General features: G+C 40.5%; 1 protein-coding gene across 1 annotated transcript in view; it reads left to right on the top strand.

Moving 5' to 3' along the window:
- PPM1E (protein phosphatase, Mg2+/Mn2+ dependent 1E) overlaps positions 1-12,108 on the top strand; it is a 445,597-nt gene that overhangs the window by 227,518 nt on the left and 205,971 nt on the right. Inside the window, exon 2 of the mRNA XM_082244830.1 lies at positions 3,845-3,963. Coding sequence (XP_082100956.1) covers positions 3,845-3,963 — 119 coding nt within the window. The remainder of the gene's footprint in view (positions 1-3,844; positions 3,964-12,108) is intronic.

The following is a 12,108-nucleotide window of genomic DNA, read 5'->3' as shown; positions in this document are numbered from 1 at the left end:
TAGGTGCTGCACGGCCAGTGCTATGTAAACACAAGCAGAGCATACAATGCTATCCAAAAAATAGAAGAACATTTTTTTTTGCATAAACCCATACTCTATACTTGTGTTTGTGAGTGCCAGTGTATACCCAAGTACAGATGTGCACACCCATTCTTGTCTATGGGCAGCTGTATGTGGCAACTTTACGTTGCTCAGGTGCCCATGTGCAAGAGGCCTAAACTGTTTGAGGATTTAAGCAACTGATTACAAAGTGATAATAAAGAAATACTTTTCATGTTTTAATAAAATCAGTGAAAGTAAAGATAAAATATCTGAAGATTGCCATGCGTTATAACTGTTATTAAACCACCCTCATTAGAGTCTGATTTATAATTATTTTTTTTTCTAAGCTGACTACCTCATTTACAGAATAGTGTATATAGTGCAGGGCTCAGGATTACATAACAGAGCGCAGGGCTCAAGAGTGTGTGACACACAGAATGCTGGGCTCAGGAGTGGGTCTAACAAAGGGTACACTGTTTAGGAGCAGGTGTTTAATAACACAATAACCCTGCAATAATCTGCAACACCTGATCTTGAACTCTTCATTGACACAGCACAGAATACAGGGGACAGGAGTGGAGATTACACAGAATATTGCAGGGGTCTGAAGTGCACAATGTACAGAGTGCATGTGTCATGAGTAGGCATGACTGAGTGCAGACTCAGGAATGTGCTTTGTACAGAGTGCAGGGCTCAAGCATGTTTAATGCACAAAGACCAGAGTAAGAAGTGGATATTGCTTTGAGTGCAATCGTCAGGGGTTACTATCGCACAGAATGCAGAGGTCAGGACAAAAAAATGAAGAAAGAGCAGGGGCCAGGAATACAAAATAAACAGTGCAAGGGTCAGCAGGAGTCAGACGGATATAATACACAGGTTATTGTACATACTGTAGTACAACAAACAGGATTCCCTTCTCTCAGTGATAATCACCCTCAAACACAAATCTTTAACACAGTAACCCCCATTTTCAACCACCATCCAGTGTAATAAAATATATTATGCCGTAAAACTCCAAGTAAATTATGAACTTGAGTTGCCAATAGCCAGGAAGATATTCTTCAAGAACACCTGATGGAGAAATGTCTGCCCTTCTAGTGACTTGCTACATTGAAGGAACCTACCACTATACCTGCTTAGTAATCTATTTTAAAGGAGAAGTACAGCCAGAGCTCTGCTCTAACGTCTTAAAGGACTTAATCTTAATGTCCTAGAAAATGGATTGCAGGTTCTTGATGCACAAAAACAAAGATTGCAAGTCACAGGTGCCTTAGTTCCCAAACTTGCAAACCACTGGCATCACACTCTATTTCATGCGCCACCAAATCAAATGGGTGGTCATCATTTTTTTAAAGATATTTATTTTAAAGTGACTGACAAGCTAGCAGACCCTGAGGTTTGTCATCTTTTTCTAAAAGGAATAATGGACAATAAAAAGGTAACTTTTGTGAATATTTCCCTAATGTAAAGGAGGTACCTTTTTGGTCGACAAATTTGCAAAAGACTCAGTTTGTCAGGCATTTTAATATTGAGTGCAGACCCAAATTTACCTCTTAACCCCTTTCTCAATTGGTGGGAAATTCTTCTACCCTTGCAAGCTCTACGTCCGGTAAACTTCAACTTTCTACCCTGAACTTACATGACACTTGGTGTACATTAAACACCGAAGGACTTCACCTATTTCTCTCATCCTCACCAAAAATACTCTATTTCTGTAATAATCTATCTATTCTTTTACAATCCGTTCCAAGTTACCTTCAGACTTTGACCATCAAACCTATGTACATCACAGATCATTACCCAATCACCACGACTTTACTCCTCCCAGAGTGAGAATGGGAATCTAAGATACGGCCACTTAATTGCTCCCTACTAGGTGGCCTAATCAACCTCAAGAATATTCATACCAGACTTGGAGTATTTCAGACAGAATGCAAAACCTGACTCCTCGATTCTCTCATGATGGGAAGCACATAAATGTGTTATATAAGAGTAGTCAGGAGACCAGTACATTATCAGCCCTCACTCAGGCCCATACTAACCTTGCATAACTGGGGAAACAGACTAGAATAAGGTTTGTCCTGAGCCAAAAACTGTTCTATGAGTAGGCTAATAAGAGTGGTAGATTGTTAGTGAGGTCCTTGCAGGAAAAAAAGCAGCGATAACAGTGCATGCTATCCATAATTTCCTTGCCAACAACCCAAACCTCTCACCACAATTTTTAGAGGCCCATCTAGCAGTGATGCATAAAAAAATAAAACCCAACACAAGTAACAAATTACAGGTCAAGTTTACTCCTTAACATTGATGTAAACATTTATGCAAAAATCTTAGTTAAACGTCTCCTCCCCCTTCTCCCATCGCTTAATTTTCTAGACCAGGTGGGGTTTGTCCCCAGCAGAGAAGCCAGAGATGACACATTAAAAGCTTTAACGTTCCATTACTGGTAACTAAACATAATAAACAGGGATTTCAACTTTCCATTGATGCTGAGAAGACATTAGACAGGGTGGCCTGGGATCATATGGCCAGCATATTACCTTCTATAGGTGGGGGCACAATGTGTGCTAGAGTGCTAACTTTATATTCCAACCCAAAGGCCAGGGTTTAAAGTGAACAGTCACACCTTTAAACTTTTTACATGGCACACTTACCCCAAACCAATTGTAGAGGGGGTATTGGTCTTCCAGATATAAAGCATGTCAACTGACGAGATGCATTAGCCAGTAAAGATCTCAAAACACACCCCCTCATTGGTGCATCCTTGCATTTTCTTTTGGTATACCAGGCTGGACGTAAAGTCCCATTGGTCTGTATGATCTGCTTCTTTTTTGCTCTAGACTAGCCTATATAATGGAAAAAAAAAATTAGTTGCAATGGAGGAAAGAGTTTGTTTACAAGTGGTTTTCACTGCTTGTTTTTTCAGATAATTAGAGCTTGGAACGTCACCATTTTGCTTCAGATAACTACATGTTTAGCTCTGTGTTACTACAGTAGTGCTAGCTAGCTCTCCATATATACCTGTAGCATAGTAGAAGATTGATCAGTGTTTGACATTCCTTATTACACTGTCAAGATAGTGGATAGTCTGCACCAAAAACTAAAAAATGATTGTTATCTACTGTTAAGTCCAAAAAGTTATTTAATGAAACAGTCACATGGGATCAAAAGGAAAGAATATCATGAAGCATTAGGTAGGTATCTGTTTCTGAGTAACTCTTCTGGTAATTGCTTTGACATTTGTAGACTAAAATGGTAATAGCTGTAGTCTCCCAACAGCATTTGCAAAACAATCTGTTGGTGACAATTTAGCAGGACCATTTCAATACTACTTGTGTAAAATATTTTCAATAACAGATCTGAGCTATGATCCAGTGTACGACTTTAAAATGTTACATTTCATGGGTCATTCAAATGATAAAACTGGACAACTTATAGCAGTCAACGAATAGACAGGTCAGTAGTACAGAAAGAGTTGATACAGTTTGTTTTGACAAATAGGTTTGCATACAAACAAGAACCAGAAAGAAGAGTTATACTGATGGCTCTCGATCCTCTTGTGGTGAGATTTGATTTGAGCATGTACAAGGAAAGGGAAGAGGACAGTCAGGAATAGAAACCATAACTCAATCTTCTGCGAGGAGTCAAGCAGGCTGCTAACCTGTAATATAATTTGTTATGGTGTATAACTGTAGAATTGTATTCTTGACAGTTTTCCTTTGCCCTCTAGTTCCAGGAACTAAGAAAAAAAATCCTTGTTAGCTTTGTATGACTAACGTCTTTTTCTGTCTTCTCTCTCCAGTAACTGCCCATCTTTCCTGGCTACTGCTCTGGCAAGGGCAACGGCGGATGAGATCTTGCAAACTGACCTATCGGTATACTATCTACCAAAGCATGTAGATGGCACAGAAGGAATCATACGTAAGTAAATTTATTGTCTTTTTTTTTTGGTTGTATAATTTTCATTAGGTTGTAGCCACAAAGTGGCAGTATGCATCATCTCTCTAGCCAGTACACCACCTGAAGTCTTTAATCTGTGATCCAATTTGTACAGAGTGATTCAGCATATGAATCATATTGTTCAATGAGATCATTTGTTAAGAACCAAAAGAGTGGAAAGTTACATTTTAATATCTTTTGTATGCTAAAAGTGTGTTAAAACCGACAGTGTGATAAAACTCCAGAAAAAAAAAACATTTGATCAGAAATATGCTTTCTTATTGTCGGGGCTTTTTTTTTTCCATGTATATACATATCCCTTTGAACACCAGCTCATTCTTCATGGCCATTAGGCTCTCCTAAAACTTCAGTGCTTATGAGAAGCAGAAATTAGGGGGTTCATGTACATATTATATACCTTCCAGCGGTCTAGTAAACACGTTAACAGGTCACTGGACAACTTGCATGTTCACAGTTATATAAGTGAAGTGCAACAGGTGAAGATAAATGAAGGCCTGTTGAGCAAAGTGTACAGGTTCAGTTTTTTGTTTTTTTTTTGTGTTCAACCAGTGGGTTGAACAAAAAAACTGACAGATCCCTCCATCAACACAACAATTTGTCATGCAGGGATCTCTCCCACTGAGCTGCTGTATACTGACGGCTGTATTCCCACCAGAATACACTGATCAGCGCTGCAGCCATTGACTGCTGGTTGTCCGAGTATACCCAGCTTTGAAATGTTTTCCATCGCTTCTCGGCCTTTTGGCTAAGATCAAATGTAGTATCTGTTCTTATGAGTAATCCAGTACGGGTGCTGTGCTATCACCCGACCTGACCTAGGTTAGGTGGCGGCTATGCAAACCTGCTGGAGTGATGGGGACCTAGAAGGTTAGTACGGGCAGAAATTGAAACGGGAGCACCCATAAGGTAATTTTGGGGCTGGGAGTAAATTCTCCTAGAGAAAGCTGGAAGGGTCCATTACCTCCTGATTCAAACAGTCTACCTTGTCTGGCCATGGGCTGGGAAGGCAGAGAGTCCGTGGTGTCTGTGCCCTCTGGGAGTGGTTGCCCCAGAGGTGCTTTTAGTAACACTTGGGTACGGGACCCCAATGTGTGAACAGGTACATGGTCACAGCTCCAAACACTTTTTCTGCACTGCGTTTTTTAGGGCTGGGCCTTTTTTGTTACCAGGCCTCAGGGCCCAGCCGGTGCACCGACATGCACGGCTACTTATTTATTTATTTTTCTCCCACGTTTTGTCACTTACACTTTTGTGTGTGTTTTTATTCTCACTAAGATGGAGGGAGTCCTCGGGCTTGCCCTTAAGTCTAGGCGGTGGATGTGTGGCCCTCGGGCTCCTTCTACCTCTATTCCTGGGGAGGTCTCTCTTCGGGAGAGCCCCTCAAACAAGTATTCGGGGTTGGCTTCAGCTGGCCCAGAAGAATGGGGTCTGCCAGACCATCTGGCTAGGCAGACCATTGGGAACCCTTTGTCCCTATCAGGAGCCTTGCGCCCCAGGGATGAGGGTAGAGGTCCTACCCCTTTGGGGGGTGGACAAAGCACACCCATAAGTGCGCTTTTTAGGATGTGTTCATACGCTCTTTTTGTTCACTTATGGGTTTTTCATTTCAAGATTTGCACCACCGCAGAAAAAAATTAAAAGTATACCCAGCTTTGAAATGTTTTCTTGGAGTCATGAATAAATTGGCTAATAAGTGTGTGACTGGAGGGTGGGATCCTTCCAAAAACTTTAAAAAAAATTCTTACTGTGTCTAGAAGAAGAAGATGTAAATATATTTTCACCTAGGAGTTCCGTATTTTCTGATACCTTTTTATTTTGAGTAAAGCATGGAAGATCCAAGGAAGATTAGAACTTTTGACTATTTTTGTTAATGCCTTTATGTCCTAGTGACAATTGCATCCCCCTTTTCTTTTACATGCCTGACAAAGACAGGAAATGAGGGGAAATCTTCCAGAGGGGTCACATACAAAAATAGACTTGACATAAATATTGAACTCTTCACCATTCAAAAATTATAGCTGGATCTAAGTTTAAAAATACTTTTTTAATACATTTCTTTCTCGTTTATTGATGGACACTGGATTCAGAGGCATTTTGGATTATACCGCTGCCTACAGGAAGATTTGGACACTGGTAAACGAGTAAGCAGCCTGGTCAAAACCTTTCCCACTCTGAGCATTCCTACATTTTTTTGCTAGTGTCCTAGGAGGATAGACGTTGTTTTATTGGGCATATTTTCTTTTTCTCAAAGTTATTTTTTTATTCAATGAAGACTTTTTCTACAAGCTGCTTGAGCTAGTTGCTTTATGCAGTTATCTGGATTGGTGTACCCTGAGCAATTGCTTTGGAGCTGGAATGCTTGACCCCGCTGGAACAGACAATAGTGGGGCCTGTCTGCAATGTGACCTTCAGGCACTCTAATTTGCATTGTGGTGCTTTTCAGGCCTTTTGTATACTGTGTTGGAGTGCTGTGAAACACTTTCGGGGTCTAGAGTCGTGGCACTGCTTCTGGTGTGATCCTGTCTCTGAAGACTCATTTATGAGTAGGACAAGTGGGCTTGAGCATCAGGAGCTACTTTTTTTTATTGGTACCATTGGTTGCCATTATTATGCCTTTTTTTCACTTTTTTTTCCAAAAGGTTCTACCTTGGTTGGTCTTTTTAGTGGCCTGTGGTGGTTTAAACCTCTTCAGCAGCTGGATCATAAATACCCAAGGTTTTACCTGGTATTCTGAATCAAGTAGTCTCTGCCAAGCACTGCAACATGTGAGATACCAACTGCCAGGAGAGCAGTCCTGCTTTATCTGGCATCTACAACTACAATTTCAATATCCGTTTAGGGTGGCTTAGAGTGCAACCTCTCAAGAACCTGACATTGCCAGCCTTGTATGTTATACCGTGTCTTCCTTAGCTCGTTCACATATGGCCCACTCTTCTGCCTTATCCCGGGAGGATTTCATTGCAATTAAGCAGGATTTCATTAACAGGAATTTAACTTTGATTGTCAAATCTGACTGCAGAGGCTATAAGTGTACTTCAATGCCTTCCTCTACAGAATTATTATGTGACCTGTCTGCAGTTTTATTGGTGAAGTTGTGGGTAGCTGCCACTATAACTTAGAGCGATCATTTTAGCTCTTGTCAATGTTTATGCTTTTCTAAAAATGGAAGAACAGCCTGTTTCTAAAACTCCTATTGTCTAGGATCTTTGAGGCCCTATATCCAATTGAAAGGTCATTTTATTAAGAAGCCAGTTGTTCCCACTAATAAACCAGCAGTGTCAAATCTCTAGAACATGCTGACCAGTCCTGCTAAGAACCCAGCAGTGTTTAGGGATCCCATAGATAAGCATTTGTAGATTTTTTAACAAACATTGTATTTTGCTGTCAAGCCCTCTATAGCAGCCATGGATTTAATATTAGTCTATCAAACATTTGGGGAATAGATTAAATGCATAAAAAGTGTTCCCGTTCTCACTGATACCGATACCTTATTTGTAGAATGTTTAGAGTTCATGCTGGCTGCCCTACTCTACTGCGTAGACAGGTAGTGGATGTCTCCCGACCTATTTCCTGGATGGTTTTCCTATAAGTGAACATGTGGCAAACTCTTTGTTGGAAATTGTTGATCTGGGGAGCAGGCATGTAAAAAGCATCTTCTGCACATGTTCTTCCAGGGTCAATGTCTCTTTGGAGTTGCACTGAACAACCTTATCAAGGATGTCATTAGGGGCAAGAATACCCCTCTACCCCATCAGAAGAAGCCCAGGACTCAACCCTATGGTAGATTCACAAAGCCTTTTACCTCAACCAGGATAGTGTCCTTCCATCCCTTTGTCTGACTCTAGTACATCAGAAGGTGTTTTTTCTTCATTGCTTGGATGTAGTTCATGTGGTACAAAGGAAAATCACACATTTTGAGCTGTCACCAGAGGAAATCTTTCAATAAGACATCCATTCCCCAATCTCCTCTGTACTGAAAGAAACCGCAACCAACAATTATTTTGTCACTTCCAGTTTCAGAGCTGTCATTTCCTGCCTGTTACAGCCAGGGAAGCAGCAAACTCTGCAAATCTGTGCTCAGTGAGAGCTTTGGGAGGACTAGGGAGACATAGGGGTCTAATAGCCTCCCAATGTCTCCATAAAGAGTACCTGTCACCTTTTAAATGTTAGCACATGGTGGTTTGTTAACCCCTTGTCATGGCAATAAAGTTAAAAAACATGTTTTTAAAAATAAAGTGCGATTGCACCACACATGAGAAATCGCTGCAAAAATTATAGCAACATAGCTCGTGATTAACTCTTAACTGATGTGAAACCACACCCGTACTATTTAAAAATCTGGATGTTGGTGGCCATCGTCCCGATCATTTCAGAGAAACAACCCCCCCCCCCCCCTAGAGTGGGACTATGTGGGCAACCAAACATCCACAAATAGTATAAAAAGTATATTTTATTCAATCATGATAATTAAAAGAGACATTATAGTCACAAAAAGCGAATGTACAACAACACATGTATCAAAGATTTCATCACGGCTGATACACAGTACTTAGACAGATTATAGAACTTCGTTGCAATAGAACCACTTGAAACCCAATGCATTTCAGGTGCGATACACCTTTCATCAGGGGTATTTTTTGTGGTGCTATATGATATACACTTTCGTACACCTTGCTTAGAAGTCCCTATTGTAGAGAATAGCCGTGTAAGGTATAAAACCAAGAATACAAAGAGGTAGAGGGGCGAGGCATAACACCCTATTGATGAACTGCACTATCGTGACCACCGTTTCATGGAGGGGCGAGGCAAGCAGAACCCAAATATGCAACACACAGAGGTTCCAAGAGAAAGGGCCAAGGATGTCCTCACATGTGCAGAAAACGAGGAGATAAATCTAGTCTGAGATCACTGTTTTGGAGATATATCCATGCCAGGGATGTTCAAGGCAGCTTAGGCCATCCCCAGGTCCCTCCAGTCAGATTTGAAAATTTTTACATGAAATGTATAGTGAGGATCTGATCTACAGAGTATTGCCAGTGCGGGCCTCCTCAGATGCATCAATCAGTGTTGTTAGCTGTAGCCAAAATAGCTCAGCGGGAGTAACTTTCATATCCAAATTGAATGTGTTTCATTCAAATTTCGGTGTTGGGCACCATGTAATAATGTTAGGTGACAGTACCCCACTGTATAACAATTTTGGCCAGAATTTTTATTTTTTTTTTTCACCCTGTGCAGTTTTCTAAATCTTCATGAGTGCAACCATTGGTATATAAATGTCAGAGTGCTCTACCCCCCCTATAAATAGTTGCATTATGTGATATTATAAAACTTGGTGTTGTACAAAATTCTAGCAGTGCAAGGCTTAATAAATCTATCAAGCTTGCATTTATTAAAATGGTTTGCCTAGCCTCAAATACATTCTTACATTTTATTTTAGCATTTGTAACCGATTCATGATCAATATTTGTCACATTGTTTCTCAGACATTTTTATTGTACTAGTTTCCCACACTGTTAATTATGTTGGTTTATTTTAATGTTTGGACATTTTTGGACAGTTACATTTAGAAGGGCAATTGGCAAAATTAGTAGATCTGTTGTAAGCGCTGCCTGTGCATACTGTGCGTGAAACACTGGAGTTGTCAGTGGCAGATGTTAGATTTGTACTTGGTACAAATCTATGGCCGGGGCCCATTGCTGTTCCTATGTAACCACTCATCAGAGTGGTTAAATGCAAAGAGAGCCTCTGACCAACCCTGGACGCAGCGAGTGTGTGTCTAAGATTTTTAATGCTCTCTACTATTTTGGATGTGCCGATAGTGGCAAAATAAAATGTGAGTTACCATCTTTTTGCTAAAACATTATAAAAACACAGCGCTACCAGGAATGTGATATAAATAATAAATACAATACTTCAATACTTGGGTATGTGAAAATCGAATTCATAAATATAAAGTGCATTCAATAATGAAAATAAATTATGTATATATATATATATATATGCCAATAAATGCGTGTAAAAATTCACCATATATCAAAATTAGGTGCTAAAGTGAAATAGTGCAAAAATAAAGTGCAGTCCAAAGATGTATGAGTCCACTGAGTTGTCAAAAATAAAGTGCTGGACAAAAAGTGCTGGAAGTGCTCCACACAGTGATATGTGCTCCAAAACTGACCCTTTTGGGGATCCACTCACCAGATATTAAGAATATTCAAGCCTCAAAAAGAGATGATCGCTCCAATGTGGACCAGGGCATGGATGGATCAGCACACCAACAAGCAAGCCTCCAACTTAGGACAATAGCCCCTCTTAATCAGATGCTCAAAGAAAGAGGGCAATAGCCCCTCTTGATCAGATGCTCAAAGAGAGGGAAGGAGCCAGACATCGTGAAGCCCGCAAAATTTATTAGGTAAATATCCTAAAGAAAGGTACTCACAAATGTAGAAATGGCAGACAGCATTAAAATACCACATCAGCATAACTTAAATCCACTTCCGGGATCGCTAGCCGGCATGCGTTCCACGAATAGGCAGAAGTGACGTGGAGTGACTAGGATGGAGGTTCACCTTCCAGCAGGACAATGACCCCAAACACACTGCTAAAGCAACACTTGAGTGGTTTAAAGGGAAACGTGTAAATGTGTTGTAATGGCCTAGTCAAAGCCCAAACCTCAATCCAATAGAAAATCTGTGGTCAGACTTAAAGATTGCTGTTCACAAGTGCAAACCATCCATCTTGAAGGAGCTGGAGCAGTTTTGCAAGGAGGAATCGGCAAAAATACCAGTGGTAAGATGTGGAAAGCTCATAGTGACTTATCCAAAGTGACATAGAGCTGTGATTGCCGCAAAAGATGGCTCTACAAAGTATTGACTTTAGGGGGGTGAATAGTTTTGCACATTGACTTTTTCTGTTATTTTGTCCTATTTGTTGTTTGCTTCACAATTAAAAAAAACATCTTCAAAGTTGTGGGCATGTTCTGTAAATTAAATTATGCAAATACTCAAACAATCCATGTTAATTCCTAGGTAATTCCAGGTTGTAAGGCAACAAAACACGAAAAATGCCATGGGGGTGAATACTTTTGGGCACTGTAACTTGGCCTGCAAAGTAGCCTTTTTGGTTGCTAGGACATCTGTCAGACATGTCTCTGAGTTGGTGGATCTCTTGTAAGTCCACTTCACAAAGTCAAGGTGTCTTACTTCAAAGACCATCCTTTCTCCCCAAGGTGGTATCAGTCTTCCAGCTCAGTGAGGACATATTCCTACCATCCTTATCCTCTGCTTTAAAGCATCCAAAGGCCATCTCTATTCACGACCTGGATGTAGTCAGAGCTATTAGAGTATACCTCAAAGCTACAAGCTTCAATCATACAGATGGATTCCCTATTTGTCCTGTTCCTCAGGGCCTCCAAAGGGGCACCCTGCTTCCACGTCCACTATTGCATCGGCCAACAATCGGTGCGTGTGTACGAGGCATTACTCTTACGAATTACACAAACAAGTTTAACGCACAAGAATAGTATTGTATCTTATCTACCTAATATTCTCATCTTTCTCCCTTAGCAGTGGCAGTGCTATGAACTTAAGCCCTTCCTCTCCAGCTGAGTAAAGAATCAAGGCTGGAAATGCATATTTTAATGACAGAAATTGACTCCTAGTTTTTGAGACCAAGGAGAGGGTAAAAGTTTCCAATAAGAAAAAGACTGCTCTGGGCTTCAATAAAATGATAGCCTCCAGCAAGAACAAAAACAGTAGCAATACTGGAGCATGTACTAATTTTGGTAGCATAAATATTAATGTGAAATGTATGTTCTTTTGTTAAAGAGCATTAATTGTTACCAAACTGTTATGGGTAAAGTTCCGCTTTAATGCACCTTATATCTCAGCATGGCAGAAAACCGGAAACCCTTGCACTCTAGCTCTGTTCAGTGTCTGCCATATTTTTTCATTTAAGTAATGAAGAGACTGAGAGCAGTATTGCCTAAGGCAGCAGCTCTAGATTCTGAAGGGGGAGGGTGATGCAAGTACACATGACAGACAAATTGAGAGCTGAATCAGCTCATCAGCACTGAGGTTTTAATACGTAACCTACATCTGTGAGTGGGTG

This window comes from Pelophylax lessonae (genome assembly GCF_965119305.1).
Source record: "Pelophylax lessonae genome assembly, chromosome: 2".
Classification (NCBI taxonomy): domain Eukaryota; kingdom Metazoa; phylum Chordata; class Amphibia; order Anura; family Ranidae; genus Pelophylax; species Pelophylax lessonae.
The sequence above is the reverse complement of the archived record's forward strand: the minus strand, read 5'-3'. Positions and strand labels throughout refer to the sequence as shown.